Source organism: Eurytemora carolleeae, unplaced genomic scaffold, assembly GCF_000591075.1.
Source record: "Eurytemora carolleeae unplaced genomic scaffold, Eaff_2.0 scaffold107, whole genome shotgun sequence".
Classification (NCBI taxonomy): Eukaryota; Metazoa; Arthropoda; class Copepoda; order Calanoida; family Temoridae; genus Eurytemora; species Eurytemora carolleeae.
The window spans coordinates 243,441-261,577 of record NW_019396413.1 but is presented as its reverse complement, the minus strand read 5'-3'; the positions used below and the strand labels follow the sequence as shown (position 1 = coordinate 261,577).

At 33.9% G+C, this 18,137-nt stretch overlaps 1 protein-coding gene across 1 annotated transcript; it reads left to right on the top strand.

Annotated features, from left to right (window-relative positions):
* The first annotated feature begins 7,288 nt into the window (after nucleotides 1–7,288).
* Nucleotides 7,289–18,091, top strand: LOC111702854 (uncharacterized). The gene is made up of 13 exons (XM_023474635.1): nucleotides 7,289–7,451; nucleotides 7,725–7,808; nucleotides 9,071–9,160; nucleotides 9,870–9,955; nucleotides 10,396–10,523; nucleotides 10,970–11,133; nucleotides 11,432–12,568; nucleotides 13,633–13,739; nucleotides 13,980–14,133; nucleotides 14,379–14,605; nucleotides 15,218–15,317; nucleotides 15,639–15,858; nucleotides 16,870–18,091. The coding sequence occupies exons 1-13, from the start codon at nucleotides 7,368–7,370 to the stop codon at nucleotides 18,066–18,068; spliced, it is 3,780 nt and encodes a 1,259-aa protein (XP_023330403.1). The 5' UTR covers nucleotides 7,289–7,367; the 3' UTR covers nucleotides 18,069–18,091.
* Nucleotides 18,092–18,137: the final 46 nt, after the last annotated feature.

Below are 18,137 nucleotides of genomic sequence, written 5' to 3'. Positions count from 1 at the left end.
TAGAAGATAATAAACTCCAACTTTATATAGTTTAGAGTAGAGATGAGTAGAAGATAATAAACTCCAACTTTATATAGTTTAGAGTAGAGTTGAGTAGAAGATAATAAACTCCAACTTTATTTAGTTTAGTGTAGAGTTGAGTATAGAAGATAATAAACTACAACTTTATATAGTTTAGAGTAGAGATGATAAGAAGATTATAAACTACAACTTTATATAGTTTAGAGTAGAGTTGAGTATAGAAGATAATAAACTCCAACTTTATATAGTTTAGAGTAGAGTTGAGTATAGAAGATAATAAACTACAACTTTATGTTGTTTAATGTAGAAAAAACTCTAAATATTTTAGACAAAAAAAAGAATTTTTTGTAGTTTAATGATATCAAATAGGTTTTAGCAATCTTCCATTCTGTTATATGTGTATGTTTTTAACATTTTTATAGAAGCGTTCTGCAAGCATTTAACATCAAACATATGCTAGAAAAATACTAGTTGACTCCCCCTCCCCCCGCCCCCCCTAGAGAGAGCGATGAAGAAGGAGAGAGGGGGGCGGGGGGGTGGATCTTTAGGGTTAAACGGTTCCCGGAAGTAAAAGATTGCGGCGAGGTCTGTAAATTTTTAATTATCTATCTATCCATCTTTCTAAGAAATTCGTTTCTCTTTTTCAAACTGTGCAGTTTAATAGTTTTAAAGGAGTCTTTCACCAAATCGAGATTATCAAGCCAAAATGTGCGTTGTGATTTTTCACATTTGTCTCCACAGTGATCCAAAATGTGCTTTCCAGCAAAATTTTATCAGCATTTTTTAGACGGCCCCCAACACTACACTACAATAAAATATAACTGATTTGGTGAGGTTAAACCAAAGGCCAAGGCGTGTACGTGCACTAACCATATACTTTTTTGTAGCCCTTGATATGGTCATTATAGAACTGTAAAGCAATTGTTTTCAGCTTCAGTTTTTAACTAACCACTAGGATCAAAAAGTAAAAAAGTAATATGTCAACTTTTCAGACTGGGCAAACTTTTCAGTAAGAGAGTTAGAGGGGAAAGCCCTTGGTTTTTGAACCTTAGTAATTCACTCATACTTTTGATTGGCCTGAGACCGAATTTAATAATTTTGACCAAAATTGATAAAATTCGGATGGATTTATGTTTGTTAGATTGTGCACACTTATAGTTAAATATAGGGTCTTCAGGGTTTTTGAACTTAATCTAAAAAATAAGAATATGCTGTTAATCTATGATGGTATAAAAACAGATTCACGTTGAGTTGAAAATATTTCATGTAGGGAAGGGAAGGGAAGGGAAGGGAAGGGAAGGGAAGGGAAGGGAAGGGAAGGGAAGGGCTAAAAATCAAGGTTTTCAAATCTCGTCTGAATCCACTTTGTAATATTGAGCACTTTTCATTGCACACAACAACAATTTGATAAATACATGTTTTAAATATCTTATTCTTATAAAAAGGGTCCAGTGCCCCTTTTACAAAGAGCACATTTTACCTTACAGAAGTTGTTGATTTATTTATTAGTTTTTTGTTTTTTGGCTTTTTTAATGCAATGCAATGTTTTTTCAGGTGAGTTGGCCCAGACCATGACCATGTCCACTCCAGATCTTGTTCCAACTACTCATCAAATTGGTTTTTGCTGTTAATGACTTTAATCTTTCATTTTTTAATTATTATTTTTTAGTTTTTATTTTTATTTTTATTTTTTATTTTTCATATATTACGAATTTTCACATTCTTTAAAATTTAATATTCCGAAGTAAACCAGGATTAGATTGATTAGTTTTTTACAATTAGTTTATCCCAAGAAAAACTAGGATGGCCATTTTAGGTATTAATGTCTGGTATTCAAAAGTTGTGAAATCTAGAAAATCCTGGAAAATTGAGTTTATATTGAATTACTATGGTTTTGTGTCATCGATGCTGGATTGGTAGATTCGTGGAACAATCTAAGAGAAATCTTGGATGAACGATGGTTGGGAGACCTAAGCCCCAAGTTTCCAGAAGAAATTCTGCGCCTATACATTTTTCGAAATGTGTACAAATAACAAATACATGTTTTAAATATCTTTAGCTGTTAAGAATCTCAATATATAATTTATTTTAAGCTTCCTTTCCTCAAACCGCAGAACAGAACACTTGAGAAACTGATAAATTTGCATAATTAAGTAAGATACAAGACCCATAAAATGAAATTCCATGTGTTTTGTTTATTTCTGCAGATAAAAATCTTGAATTTAACTTCATGAAAAATTTGTTGTATCATACTCAAATCTGAGAGTTTAGCAGTTTAAGCTAGTAAAGGAAGATTAAAATAGGTTTTATTTTGATATTATTTGTATTAAAAGAAAAAATATGCAAATAGTTTGTAAATTTTGTTGTGTATAAAGAAAAATGCTCCAGATTAAATACTGAATTATAATTCAGTACCACTGTATGCCGAGTCCATTAGCGCCTGATCCAATCAGGGTTCAGACATGTGTTTGTTGTCAATTCTGAACCAATAGAAATAGTTTGGCGGTAACATATATCTTTCTATTTATCTCATTATTATCCAATTAGAGTTATAAATCCTTCGATTGATCGGCGCTATCAGAAAATGAATATATTTACTTCTACTGAAACTATAGTGTAAGGCGAGATTTGAAAAACTTGGTTTTCTTTTTAGGCATTAAAGGGACAGTAAAGGAAAAATGAATCGGGGTATAGGCTGAAAGCTAATCACTTTAGCTTTTCATCGAGACCCTTGAGACGCCTATCTGAAGTTCCTAACTCGAGAGTTGATATAAAGCTGTTTCAAACTTGTACGAAAATGCATATATATACAATTTCGTATAGAAATAGTAGGTTTAAACAGACCATGCTCAGAAAAACAGCAACCAATCTGAAAAAGATGATATCCCAGAGAAAGCTAATTGTAATTTAGGTTTACTTTTATATTTGTTGTTTCTATTTTCAATAGATTTCATTCATAATATTATTTTTACGTCCGTATTACTTGACCAGAAATTCCACCAATGGCAGTGCAGTAAAGTGGTCACGTGGTAAAGGCGGAGACATGTGACCAGTATACTGCTCTGCCATTGGTGAGAGTTCTGGTCACGTGATTTAAGTTTCAGATTTTCAAAGTTTTACATATATGAATTTTCGTATAATTATAACACAGTTTTATATCAATTTCTCGAGACAGGAACATCAGATAAAACTTTCATGGGTCGCGATCAAGAGCTAAAGTGATTAGCTTTCAGCCTATACCCCCTTTAATTTTTCCTTTACTGTCCCTTTAAAGGAAATATTTTAAACTCATCGTCAATCTGTTACTAAACCGTCATACAAGAACACCATAAACTTGTTTTTTAAGATATGGTCTAAAAACCCTATATTTTACTGGTGTGCACTGCACACAGTTGGTTTTTACAGAGAGATAGTATATCTATTATATATTTGTAAATATTGAGTACGTATTGAATAATGAATATAAACTATTGTCTTATCCCCCAAGATATTATAATCAATTACGCTATGGCATATCCGGGAAGTAATCAAGATATTCAGGTATTACCCCACCCCCCTCCTCCTACTCCCTCCCCCTTCCTTCCAGGATAATAACTTTATTCCCTCGATTAAAAACTCTACTTTCATTGGTCGAGAAAGATGAGCACAGTCTCGGATTGGCTACTCCAGCGGCAACTGTTGCTACTTTGGCGGCACATTTAGAACTTTGATCTATAATTTTGGTATAGTATTCTACAAAATTTTAGATTTGATTAGGTGATTTCCTTGAATTCATTGAAAAATATTTTTCCACCTAACCTTAAGAAAATCATTCCATCAATCAGATCAAGAAGCTCGTGACGAAAAAAACCATATAAAAAAAATACTTTTAGTTTATATAATTTTTAAATTTTATATTCATATGTACGGTGTGTTCTAATAAACTCTAGTTCCTCAATGTTCTTGTGTAATTGTACAATCAATGGAAAAATTGATGGATAGAATGATGAATTAAGGAGGATAGAGGAAGAACTAAACTAGGATGAATTATGAAGATAAAAGAATAAACTAAACTAGGATGAATTACGAGTATAGAAGAATAAACTAAACTAGGATGAATTAAGAGGATTGAAGGAGAAACTAAACTAGGATGAATTATGAGGATAGAAGAATAAACTAAACTAGGATGAATTAAGAGGATAGAATAATAAACTAAACTAGGATGAATTAAGAGGATAGAAGAATAAACTAAACTAGGATGAATTAAGAGGATAGAAGAATAAACTAAACTAGGATGAATTAAGAGGATAGACTGAGAATCTAAACTAGGATGAATTACGAGTATAGAAGAATAAACTAAAATAGGATGAATTAAGGGGAAAGAAGGAGAAACTAAACTAGGATGAATTAAGAGGATAGAAGGAGAAACTAAACTAGGATGAATTAAGAGGATAGAAGAAGAAACTAAACTAGGATGAATTAAGAGGATAGAAGAAGAAACTAAACTAGAATAAATTAAGAGGATAGAATGAGAATCTAAACTAGGATGAATTACGAGTATAGAAGAATAAACTAAACTAGGATGAATTAAGGGGATAGAAGGAGAAACTAAACTAGGATGAATTAAGGGGATAGAAGAAGAAACTAAATTAGGATGAATTACGAGTATAGAAGAATAAACTAAACTAGGATGAATTAAGAGGATAGAAGAAGAAACTAAACTAGGATGAATTAAGAGTATAGAAGAATAAACTAAACGAGGATGAATTAAGAGGATAGAAGGAGAAACTAAACTAGGATGAATTAAGAGGATAGAAGAAGAAACTAAACTAGGATGAATTACGAGTATAGAAGAATAAACTAAACTAGGATGAATTAAGAGTATAGAAGAATAAACTAAACGAGGATGAATTAAGGAGGATAGAAGGGTAAACTAAACTAGGATGAATTATGAGGATAGAAGAATAAACTAAACTAGGATGAATTACGAGTATAAAAGAAGAAACTAAACTAGGATGAATTACGAGGATAGAAGGAAAAACTAGACTAGGATGAATTAAGGAGGATAGAAAAATTAACTAAACTAGGATGATTTAAGAGGATAGAAGGAGAAACTAAATTTACAATATACTCCTAATACTGCTTCAATGTTCTGCTAGGAATTTTACAGTTTTGCTAAAAAATAGTACAGAATAATACAATTTACTCCTTCTGTATAACTATTGCAAAGAAAAAAAATCAAATATATCCATGTATTGCAAACAAATAAGTAATAAATTCAACCCCAAAAATAATTAATAGAAACCTTAGAGCAAAATTCGCACTTTTTCATTTATGCTAGATGTTTAATTATGGCTGATGAACCTAAAAAAGAACAAAGTTGAAAATTTAGAAGGGGGGGCTACACCCCTCCCTGATTTTACTCAGAGGGGGGGGGGGGTAATGGACTACCGCCCCCCCCAGAACCACTTATAACTGATATGATAATTTATATATTGTTTTAATTTGGTCACCACCTTAAAATTTTCATAACCATGTACATGGTAACAAGTTCAAGGTATTGTTCAGTATCGTACTACTCCCCTCCCCCCTCAATCCGTATATACAGGTTGGCGGTCGCCACACAGTATACACCTTTTCTTTATACACATTGTTTACTTCAGTAATTATTCAGCAACCATGTTAAGAGCTTTGATTCTGTTAGTTTATTTTACATATATTGTAAAAACTTTACCAAGTCTTCCTGAACATGAGTTCTCTAAAACTGTGCAGGATGGAACTAAAACCATTATTATCAATGGGGTTAAGACAAAAACTACTGTTAAAAAAGTGTTTGTTAAACTGAAAGAAGGAAGCTATGTTTACAGAAAGAAAAGAATTATTGGAAAGAAATCGGCTGGCAAAGTAAGGGCTCAATTTGTTTGTACTTCCTGTGAACGGATAAAAACATATACAAGTTGTTTCGCTACTGTACTGCTCCAAGAACAAGAGGAAGATGACGAATATCATCTGGAGCCTGATTCCTATCCTCATCCAGACAATCATGCATGTGTTTTATCTGGTATAGAAGATCTGAAAAATATATTAATGCTTATAATTAACATTTGTTTCCATATTTCCTTAGTATTTCAATTTTTTAGATAATTCCAGCCCCAAAAGAACTAAACTGTCGGATACAACAGATCACGCATCCGTTATGTACATGTAAAATGTCATAAAAATAGAATTAATTGCCCATTCAAGAATGAATGACCGTAATAATATGTGGTACACTTATAATTTTTCCATTTATGACTATGAGAATTTAAAAATATATATCTCTTAAATTATACTTATGATTTATTTTCAATTTACGACTATGTGAATTTTAAAATCTTATACACAAACAGAAACAGGCAATAAATTTGTAGCGAATATAGCCTATGTAGCGTTTTTTTAGTGTACCGTTTTTTTAGGGTAGCGTTTTTTTAGGGTAGCGTTTTTATAGATACACCGAGTGACTTAAACCTCATAATTCTTATTAAAGTCTAAAACCTTATATGAGTTACGCATGCGCAGATTAACACAAACAAAACTTGCAGACTGATCTTTGCCGCAAACAATTCTCTTCAGTATTCAGCATTAGCAACTTAACATAACATTTTAGTTTTTTTTTTCATTTAGTGACTTTTTAGTATTACACATTTACTACGTTAATGAAAACTTCTTATTGCAGAAAATGAATTCAATTAATTAACGATGGAAGTGAATTTGAAATTAAAACTTAAAGATGAAGAGGAATTGGACAGCAGCGGTTCGAAAAAAGAGCCGAAAATTTCGAACCTCAGCGACGTTCGTTGTATCGTCGCTTTCTTGGAGCTAGAGCTTCTCAGCGATGGGAAGTTTACACAGGTTTCATCTTTTTATTCATGGTGTACAATTTCATCTGAAAAAGGGAGTGTGGGTGCGTGGTATATTTAAAGAGTAACTTTCAGCTTTACAGTGGAGAAGTTTAAGTATTTGGGATATTTCAAAGCAGGTTTTATTTTTCTATATGTCACCGGCCTGTTTGGTTTAAAATGTGAATTATTTTAAACAAATTGATCTTCTCGGAAAGGATATTTATATGTTTACGCAAGTTCTAATTTTACCTTGTATGTTTGCATTTAGAACCGAATATAGATTTGAAAACGATTTTTGTTTTTGATTTGTCCCACCAAATCTTAAAATGTAAGGGAAACCCCCACCAGTTCACTTTATTTTAAACGTTCTAATTAAAATTACTAACAATGATTATTAAATAAGAAGTAAATATCATTTTAATACATAGGCAGAGCAGTGAGCTACTTGGTGTTCTGGGGCAGAGGTTTAACAAGGACTTGAAGAAGATGTTCTTCAAGAACACGAGCATCGAGATCAGCACTGAAGCTCAAGCTTTATCCGGGCTCATGCAGTTTCTACACAACTCCAAGGAATGGAGGATTTTTGATAATGTACAAATTAATATTTTTTACTTAATAATTTGTAAAAGAAGGGTTTATGCTGGACATTATATTAGTTTTGTCATGGGGAAATTTGTCAAATTTTATAGGGTTAGATAGTACTATGGCAAAGAAATGATTAAGCCAAAAATTTAATTGTGGTAATGAAGAATTAAGGAGGTATTTATTTAATATTTGTACAGGACTTGATTTCTAGGGAATTAGAAATTCTGAATTTGAATGAAGTTAATCCATCGGTTCCAGGTTCACTTGTTTATTAGTTCCCTTGAAACTGTTTCTGTTCTGAACGAGAAGATCGGGACAGACTGGGTTAATGAGAACATCAAGGTGAAAATTTCGCATTTGCAGGGGTTTATATTTTAAGAATCCCCCCTCCCCCATCACCCTGGGGAGTAGGTTATGGAGAACATCAAGGTAAAATTCTTGCATTTACAGGGGTTTATATTTTCAAGAATCCCCCCTCCCGTCCCCCATCACCCGGGGGAGTAGGTTATGGAGAACATCAAGGTAAAATTCTTGCATTTACAGGGGTTTATATTTTCAAGAATCCCCCCTCCCCCCGTCCCCCATCACCCGGGGGAGTAGGTTATGGAGAACATCAAGGTGAAAATTTCGCATTTACAGGGGTTAATATTTTCAAGAGTCCCCCCTCCCCCCATCCCCCATCACCTGGGGAAGTAGGTTATGGAGAACATCAAGGTAAAATTCTTGCATTTACAGGGGTTAATATTTTCAAGAATTCCCTCCCTCCCGTCCCCCATCACCCAGGGGATTGAAAAAAATATTTTCTAAGCTTTGATGGGAAAAAAACAAAATTAAAAAAGTATTTTTGTAATTTTAAAGTTTTTTCCCTTAGTTTCCCCAGAGATATAGTGTAACATAATTAAACTCACTTGCATTTATCGTGAGCGAACTAAAGTGCGTAAGAAATGCGGAATGTATTTTATACTCGCACCACTAGAGTATGGTCGTTATAAATAGTGCTCTAGCCTGTATTGGACTCCATGCTGGAGCTGCATGGTTTGACCCTGTGCCCTGAAGACAGTCTGAGGGTTCGACGTTGGGTTCCCTTTCAGATTTACACTTGATTTGAAATGCACCACGTACGTTGTACGTGATCCAGTTCAACCATTATATTTTATATTTTTCTAAGGAGCTCCGTGCCTTAGAATGTAACGTCATGAAACTGAGTGCGGGGGGGTTCAAACCTTCGTCCAAAGATTTCAACTAAAATTGCAATATAGCATTGAACATCTTGCTTGCACCTAGCATTCCGACCGGCGCGGCGTTATTTCAGTACAGTCGTTGTCGGAGGTCATAACGTTGAATGACATAACATGCAAACATGCCAGCACTTAAATTGGTCAGTGTGATGCAATAATTGAGTAGGTTCCATAAAGTATGCGAGTCCATGAGACATTTGTAACAAACATTTCAGGTGCGCGAACCTTACCCCATTCAGTTAGTGGCCAAAAGAACTTCACAACCATTTCTATGTCTATGTCTATTTCTATGGTTCTATGGCTACTACAACGTCAACAACCACCATTGTATTTTCCTTTTTTCAGTTTACACATATTTTTTTCTAGGGTGTAACAACACTGCAGGAGTTCTTAAACGCCCACAACCTGGCAGAGCTGGGGGTCAAACACTCTGAGCTGGAGGAGATCGTCAACAAGGTAGATTCTATAAGAAAAGAGTTTCCTAATAATCTTTTCTGTGCTGGGACCTCATGTTTTGTGGATATTGAGGATCTTTTTTTAAATGTGCAGATTAATTTAATTTTTATTCCATATCCCTCACGGTAAACGTATAGGGGTATATTTTTCAGAATTGCACCACCCCTCACGGGGTGATTTTTGATGAATTTGGGAATGTTTTTTTAGGAAAATAAACAAAACTGATCGTACCCAGTCAGGGGTTGAAGGGAGCTTTGATCATGGGTAGAATAACTTAAATGGAAATGCATAGTTTTTTATACACCCTCAAATTTAAAGTGCCAACAATGGCTATCGAGATCAAGAGATCGGGGTTAAGAGTATAGAACAATAAAGTGTCCAGCTCTGGTCAAATTGTGACAACGAACTGTTTGCCTATCTCTACATGATAAGTTTGCTTTACATGATTCACAACAAGATCCTAACCGCACTTGTTCTAGCCTGCACCAATTTTTATGCGGATCCGGATCCGTTTTGCAAAAATGGATCCGGATTCAGCTCTGAAATATTTCGTTACGTTCTAATTTCTTCTTCTGAACGGTTTACATTTGGTTAATATTTAGCGTTTAGATCAGTATCCCCTATCTGGAAGTTGCGGATATAGATCTTAAGCACTGTAGTGTCACTGAAAACCATAATATGACATTTTCTTTAAAATTGATATTTCTAGAATGTGAAACCTGTTCATATTTTGAAACTAGACAACTGTCAGGAGGCGACTCATCACATGTTTCAGTTTACAACCTGGGTTTACAAGTACGTATGTTTTCCACAATTTTAACATGCAAATATCCAGTTGGGAATATACTGAATAACCGTCAGGGGTTTCTAAAGCTTACTCTTTACTCGTGTTTTTTGTAAGATCCATTTAAGAAAAACTGAAAGAAATCTGCAAACAATAGTTATCTATATACTAAAAGCTTAAAATTAAAACTCAATCCTTTGATATCTTTCTTTTATGTATTTTTTATCAAAAACAAATAAAAAATTTTTTAAGCTCAATTGGTTTTTATTTTTGGGGAACAAAAAGAAGCTTGTTTTTTACTTCTGGATAACAGAAAATAAGAACTGTATAAAGCGAAAATAATATAATTTTGGGAAAATAATTATTATAAATTGGTAAAAATTTGCCTGTTGATTTTCGTCCATTTTTTTATTTTTTCAATGCTTCGTATTCTATTAGTGTTGTGTTACAGGACCCACAACGTGAACAAACCATATCATCATTTTATCTTGGAGAACTCTGAACCTCTAACCTTCCTCCAGTCCTCCAGTTTAAACATTCAACCTCTGTGTATTGATGAGAGGACACTTAAAACTATCGGTAAAATGATATTTGGGAGCGTATAGCCCGTGGAAAAAATAGAAAATGTTGAATTTTTTTAGCCTATGTCACCCTCAGGCTTCCCATGAGTGTCCACAAAAATTTTCAGCCCATTCGGTCCAGCCGTTTGGCCGGCTGTAGGGAACATATATACAAATAATGTCTTGTTTTATTATTTAGATTAGATCAATATTACAAGGATTAGACTTTAAGACTGTAAGGTGTAAATGAAATTTCAAGTGTCTCTGAATGTAAAGTGTTATGTCCAATTAACAACAGCACACTTTAAAGCTGATGACAAGTTATTTTGACCCAAATTTAATTTTATCACTCAACATACATTAAGCAACTGTATTACTAGGGGGTGGTGATAAACTTTTTAAAGAAAAAATGCACGCCTAGTTAATAGTTATAGTATAATTTGTGTTAAGATTTGTATTATTTAGAGATAAAATCTAGCTATCAGAGCAGTATAAGAACTCAGATAAAGCTGGAGTATATTGAGATCCAAGTGATTGAAGACAGCGATGATAATGAGATGAATGAGGGTCATCATGGAGGAAACAGGAACCAGAGAAAGATGGAAGTTAAATTAATCAATCAAGTACAGGTACAAACACAAAAATAACTAGGACTTCTCTTGTGCGCCGGTCCAAGTTCAAAGTAGTTTAACTACTATTCGCTAGTTTTTAAATCTGGTCCTTCATAAACTTTTTCAAGAATTTCGTGGCACTAGTTTTTCTCTAAGGTTGAAGAATTTTATGCCACTCGTTTATCTCCAAGGTTACTTACGCTAATGATGCTCTTTGTTCTAAATGAATAAATTCCTCCCTCCCTCTAGATTTAATCCTGTATACGCCCTTGATAAAGTGTGTAATAAGTGTGCAACGATATTTCTTATTTATCAGGAGTATGTTGAAGAAGATGAAGATTATAAGAAGGAACATCTTGAAAAAGTCCAAACTCCTGTGATTGATCTCTGTGAAAACTCCTCTGAGCCCAGAATTCTGGATCAAACTAGTACAGCTCTTGTTGACACTTCTTTCAGTCCAGCACAGCATTTACAGTCAGTGGTCGGTCCTGATCAGGTTCATGAGGGTACTCAAACAACAAATACAATTGAAAAAATCGCAGAATCTTTGACATCTGATTCATTTATTGCTCAGAAGTCGGATGAACAGAAAACATCTTTGATGATAGATGAGACTATTGCTGCATCTGAGATAGATAGTGAACCATTGATAGCGGAGAATGTCGGATCTGTTGGCACAAGAGAAGATATTGTTGAACCTGCTTATGTAAATCATGAACCAATAACAGAAGAAATAACTATATTAATGGAAGCTATAGATAAACCAATAAAAGATCAAGAGCCAGGCAAACTAAATTCCTTCGATGAGTTGATAATCAATGAGGATTTGGATGTTGTGTTTGAAGAACAAAGAACAGTTAGAAACGTTCCTGAGGACTTAGATGTTGAATTTGAAGAACAGAGAACTGTGAGAAACAATGATAATAAATTACCACAACAGATTCGTTCAAATTTAACGGAGAACAAACAGGATCTAGATACAGCAAAGCTGAAAGATGGCCAGAATAAGAAGAATGTAGATGAATGCGTTGAAAATGATGACAGCCTTTTTATTAATATATCGACAACTCCGACCTTGAAATGCACTGATTTTGCAAGAACAAACTTTCTGAAAAGTAAGGAAAATATCATGAAGGATTCGTATTTACCCCCGATAAATAATACTGAACTCTGCCAAGATAAGGAGAATAACGAGAATAAGGAGAATGAGAATGATATTCAAGAGAAGCAGAATTCCAAAATATCGGATAATTTTAGAATCCCGGATTTTCCCAAACTTCCAGTTAGTGGGAGCAGTAACGAAGCCTACGATTTCGATGAATTCTTTCCCAAGACAACTGTCCCAGATGTTCCAGCTAGTGAGAAAAGAAACGTAACCCAAGATTTTGATAACATCTTTTCTAAGTCATCTTTGTTAGGCACTAAGATAGATGTCCGTATAACTCGTAACAAGGTAACAAGAAAAATATATTAATGCTTATAATTAACATTTGTGTATAATCTCATAACCGTCTTTTCTTAAACATAACTTCTCCTTTTATTCTTCAAACAAATCTAAAACGACATCTCTGAGAGTGGGGGGGGGGGATAGTTTTAATTTCTAATCTATCTCTGATTCAGTGGCGCAACTGGCTCTTTTGTGAGAGGGGGGGGGGGGGGGGGAAAATGATTTTGAGTGGCTGGCATGGGGGGGGGTTTACAGGTAGCCTAGCCCCCCTGTCGAAAAGTTTACAAAAAAGTACTGTTTTCAGGATTTGAAGTAAATAAACTTCCTTTTTTTAATTGTTGAAGGGTTGAGACAATAATATACCAAATTCTCATAATCTCCATGGCTTGTTCTTGTGTTTAAGAAAGATATACTTCCAACAGCTTTAAAATGAACGACATGAGTAAATTAATTCTAGTCCACTGACCACTATATAGTCCCTTATTCGTAGGTCTGTGCAGTCCCAAGCAGTAAGTAGTTCCTGGCACTACTTGACTATATTTCGTCTGTCCATAATCCATATTTGTCATTCTGATCGAATTCCCTCTGTCCTTGTTTGTCAGTAAAGTGCTTATTCCTGTTATCCTCTTGTAATATTATTATTATTAGTCTGCAAAAGTCCTACTAGTCCGAAATAATCCTTATATTTCTTGTTATACAGGTTGTCAGGTTTTGTGTAAACTTAAATTTAAATCATATATGTATTTTAATACTCTTAATAATATATACAGGTTTTTTGAGAGGATAAATCAAGAACGACTGACATTCTTTAAGTCGAAAACGAGAAAATAGTTAGAAATTCCATCGGAAATGATGCGCGAAGCACCAAAGAACATTTTTGGTATTCTTTTCTTAATTGACAATATTTGATACAAGATGGTCCACAATCATGATCATGCTAGAATCAAGTTATGGGGGGGGGGCAAAAGGGGGCGAAATATGCCAGGGGGGTAAAAGTCGGTTCGCCCCCCCCCCCTTCTAGTTGCGCCACTGCTCTGATTGAAATAAAATTAATTCAACAAATATTTCAGGATATTCTAGCCGATAAAGGTTGGTGCGACGTAACACGCCTGGAAAAGCATCAAAACTATTGGCTCTGCAAAGTGGCCGATTTGCCGAAAAACTGTCGACACGTAAGGTAAAATAATTGTTGAATTCTGTAAATTTTCTTTATTGTTTAATGAGTATAAATCCGCCAGTAAATTTTGTTGAAATAAAAACACTGTTAGCTCAGACAAAGGTTCTAAGGGTACCTTTGTAAATCGGACATTTATAAACATAGAATCATTTAAGTAATGTTTACATTTCCTTATAGAAAGCGTTTTTAAGACAAACAAAATATTTTTTGATTAAAAGTTTTTATGAACTAATTGTTTAGGTATACTACAAACTTCAATGTTCCAAGTTCATTGTTCTCTCCAGTGCTCCATGTCCATAGTGAAGGAACCAGTTTTATCCTGATTAAGATTGGATTGGAGAAGCGTGTAGTCTGCGAACCAGTCCATATGCAGCAGAAGGAGTTTGATCCTAAGGCAAGGGTATATATATTTTATAAAAAAAGATCCCCCCTTTAAAAATAATTTTTCTTCCAGGCGTTTGTTGTGTTTGCGCAGATCTTTTTTTATTCGCTGAATTTTGAAAAATGATTTTTTTCTAGGGGAAAATACATTGTTTTTGGGTGTGAATTGTATCAAAATGTTGGAGGAACTTATTGTTTGATGTTTAAATTTTCATCGTTCCCCAGAGCATTCTTGAGAATATATATTCCTGTCTAAAGGTGGATCTCCTGTTTAACTTCTGGAGCATGTGGAATTCTGAAAACCATCTGAATCTTTCAGTATCTACTGATCTAGGGGGAATTATGAAGAAAATAAATCCACAGGATATAGCATCTAATGATAATGGATTTAAGGATGTAGGATCTATTAATGATAATGGATCTAATGATAATGGATGCTACATGAAGGAAACCTATCCACATGCTACGTGTCGAGATTGTTCATGGTAAGCTTTAAATCTTAAAAAGGACAAAAGACATTATTTAAAATGTATTCATTTATAGAGTGGTATGTCTGACTCAAAAATGTACCTGGATCCGGATCCGCAAAATATGCGGATCCACGGATCCAGATCCAAGGGGCAAAATATCAACCAAAAACTGCAAAAAAAAGATTTTTACTCTTAAAACCCAAATCTGAACTTTTGAAAAAAGAGAGATTATAAAAATTGCCTGATTTCTGAATGGTCCATAAAGTTTTAGCATAAAAATAAACCAAAAAAATTAAGACAAAAAATTTGAAAATTCTGCTTTGTTAAAAAAATTAAGTAAATGTTAAAGTAATAACCTGGATCTGTGATCCACGTACTCCGGAAGGAGGCAGAGGGTTGCAGGGATGGGTGGTTACCTGATAGTATTCGTGTTGTTGGGGAGTCATAATAGATAGATAGATTTGCTACTTTCCGGCTAAATTCCAATTTATTATTCCACATTAGCCATCTCTACCTAGTTGAACTAATTTTCTGTTGTGGCTGAAATTTTATAAAAAAAAGTAGTCCTAGTTTAACTTTCATCCATTAATTCCAACCTCTGGTTATACTTAAATCACACCTATTTAGGACTCACAACCTGCTGGACTGGAAAAGGAAAAAGTTTAAAAAAGAAAACAAATTCCTAAAAGAGTTTGCTTGTCCAACCTGCCCTAGGTTCCCTGTAAAGGTAATGTTTTAAGTTTTTAACTTCATCCGCATAAGAAATATTGCATTTATCTTTTTACGTTTTTTTTTGTTAAAAAACACTTGCCAGTTATTTTTTTAACACTTGAGGTAAAATTAAAAATTTTTATTTCCGGGAAAAAATCATGTTACCATCCCCTCTCATTCGACAATTTTTTTCCCGCTATGTTCGGAATGATAGGACACATCTATCGGTTTTTATCACTCAATTGAGAAAAAAATTATTTTGGTCTAAAAGAATCCTATAAAGGCGAAATAATATCATAGCCATTAAATCCTTAAAGTATTACAGGGTATATTTTAGTGTGTTGATTATGACCCTAAAAGAAGACTATATCTGGGAAAGATTGAAGCTAGTATGCCGAACAATGTCCAGACAGTCTGGGTCAGCTCACCCTGTTTTAGGGAAGTTAACATCAAGAGGGGAAGTTGTGTCATTCCTGATTCAGCGGGCCATCTTATCTTAGTTCAGAATGATAAGATATCTAAGAAGGATAATACTCCTAAGACATGTTTCAATATAGGTAAGAAAACAGTTTTACGGTAGATGAAAAATATCTTAAAGTTTGGAAAGGAAACATTCCAGAACTTCCATTATTGGTTCATTCGNTCAAACTCTCTTGTTTGGACGCTTTGCTTATTTTCAAACTCTCTTGTTTGGACGCTTTGCTTATTTTCAAACTCTCTTGTTTGGACGCTTTGCTTATTTTCAAACTCTCTTGTTTGGACGCTTTGCTTATTTTCAAACTCTCTTGTTTGGACGCTTTGCTTATTTTCAAACTCTCTTGTTTGGACGCTTTGCTTATTTTCAAACTCTCTTGTTTGGACGCTTTGCTTATTTTCAAACTAAGTCAGAAGAAGGGAAATATGTGGGGGCTTTTCCTGACAATTCTATAAGGACAGAAAAATATTGTTATTGCTTAAAAATATACATTTAAGAAAAACGATTTAATCTTTATTTTTTTCAAAGATTTGGCTCGAAAAGTAAAACATTTTTCTGGGAAATATGTGGGGGCTTTTCCTGACAATTCTATAAGGACAGAACATTATTGGTTTTGCTTAAAAACATACATTGAAAAATATGATTTAATCTTTATTTTTTTCAAAGATTTGGCTCGAAAAGTAAAACATTTTTCTGGGAAATATGTGGGGGCTTTTTCTGACGACAATTCTATAAGGACAGAAAAATATTGTTTTGCTTAAAAATATACATTGAAAAATATGATTTAATCTTTATTTTTTTCAAAGATTTGGCTCGAAAAGTAAAACATTTTTCTGGGAAATATGTTGGGGCTTTTCCTGGCGACAATTCTATAAGGACTGAAAATTATTGGTTTTGCTTAAAAATATACATTAAAAAATATGATTTAATCTTTATTTTTTCAAAGATTTGGCTCGAAAAGTAAAACATTTTTCTGTGAAATATGTGGGGGCTTTTCCTGACGACAATTCTATAAGGACAGAAAAATATTATTTGGCTTAAAAAGTTAAAAAAATACATTTAAAAAAAACGATTTAATTTTTATTTTTTTCAGGAGATATTATTGGGGAATGTCAGATTATGTGTATTCAAAAGCACCTTAAACACGAAACTTACGCTGTCATCAATCAAATTTGTCACTGGAAGAGATCTGTAGAAGCTGTAGAAAAAATGAAAACTAGGTCGGGAAACTCTTTCCAGCCCCAAGTTTTCTTCATAGACAACAATCCCAGCCAGCCATCAGACGTACATATTCATTTCAATTCCAGCTTTGACCACAAATCCTCTAAAAGTAAATATACTTGGCATAGCAAAGCATATGATAAGTTTGTGAAGTATGCCACCATGAAGCCATTGCTAGAAAATCTATCAAAAGGAACGAGAACGAACACTATTCAGAAGCTAGAGTCATCGAGATCTAGACGAACTGTGTTTCATTCTGAAGATGATACAGAAGATAACTACAGGAAATCTTCATATTCACTTCAAAGTAATCTTGAGGAGAGAAGAAACAGTTCTATTGAGATGTATTCTGAAAAGAAACAATCATTGCAATGGCTCGGAGGAAAAACAATGTTACATAACAATGAAACTCCAGAGAAGTTGAAAGACATATCTGAAAAAAACATAAAGGGAAAGGTTGAAAAAAGCAAGAACGACTCAAATCCCAAAAATAAATCAGTTTCTCTGAAACCAATTGCCATCAACATGATCTCTTTAGAGGACATACGACAGAAGTCTAAAAAGATTGAGGAAGAAGTTGTGCAGAAGAAAAAGATGAAGCGAAAAGAAGAATGCGATGAATCAGATGCCTTAAAAAAGTTTGAAGAGAAGAGAAGAACGAAGAAAAACAAAGAAAAGGACAATGTTGCGAAAGATGAAAGTGTCACAAAGGATATCGATATTAAAAAATCGAAAAAAAAGAAAACAGCCGAAAATTTTCCCACAGAATTCCCGGAAAAAGAAGTCAAGAAGGAAAAGAAGAGGAAATCAGTGGTGAAGAACGATTGTCAATTATCTGAGTCTGCAGAGAAGATGACTGAAGTTAAAGCTAAATCTACTAAGACTAAGAAGAAGAAAAAGACTGAAATGGAAACCCTACTAAATACTTCTTCTGAATCCAAGAAGAAGAAAGCTGAAGAGGAACATTTAATGCCTGATACTCCTAAAACCAAGAAGAAAAAGAAGACTGAACAAGAAAATTCTGTAATTGAAACTCCTGAATCAAAGAAAAAGAACGAACAGGAGAATTAGAGGGATGCTAGTCAAGACGTCAAGAAGAAGAAAAGCAAAGATTATGAGGATTCTTCAAATACTCCTGAA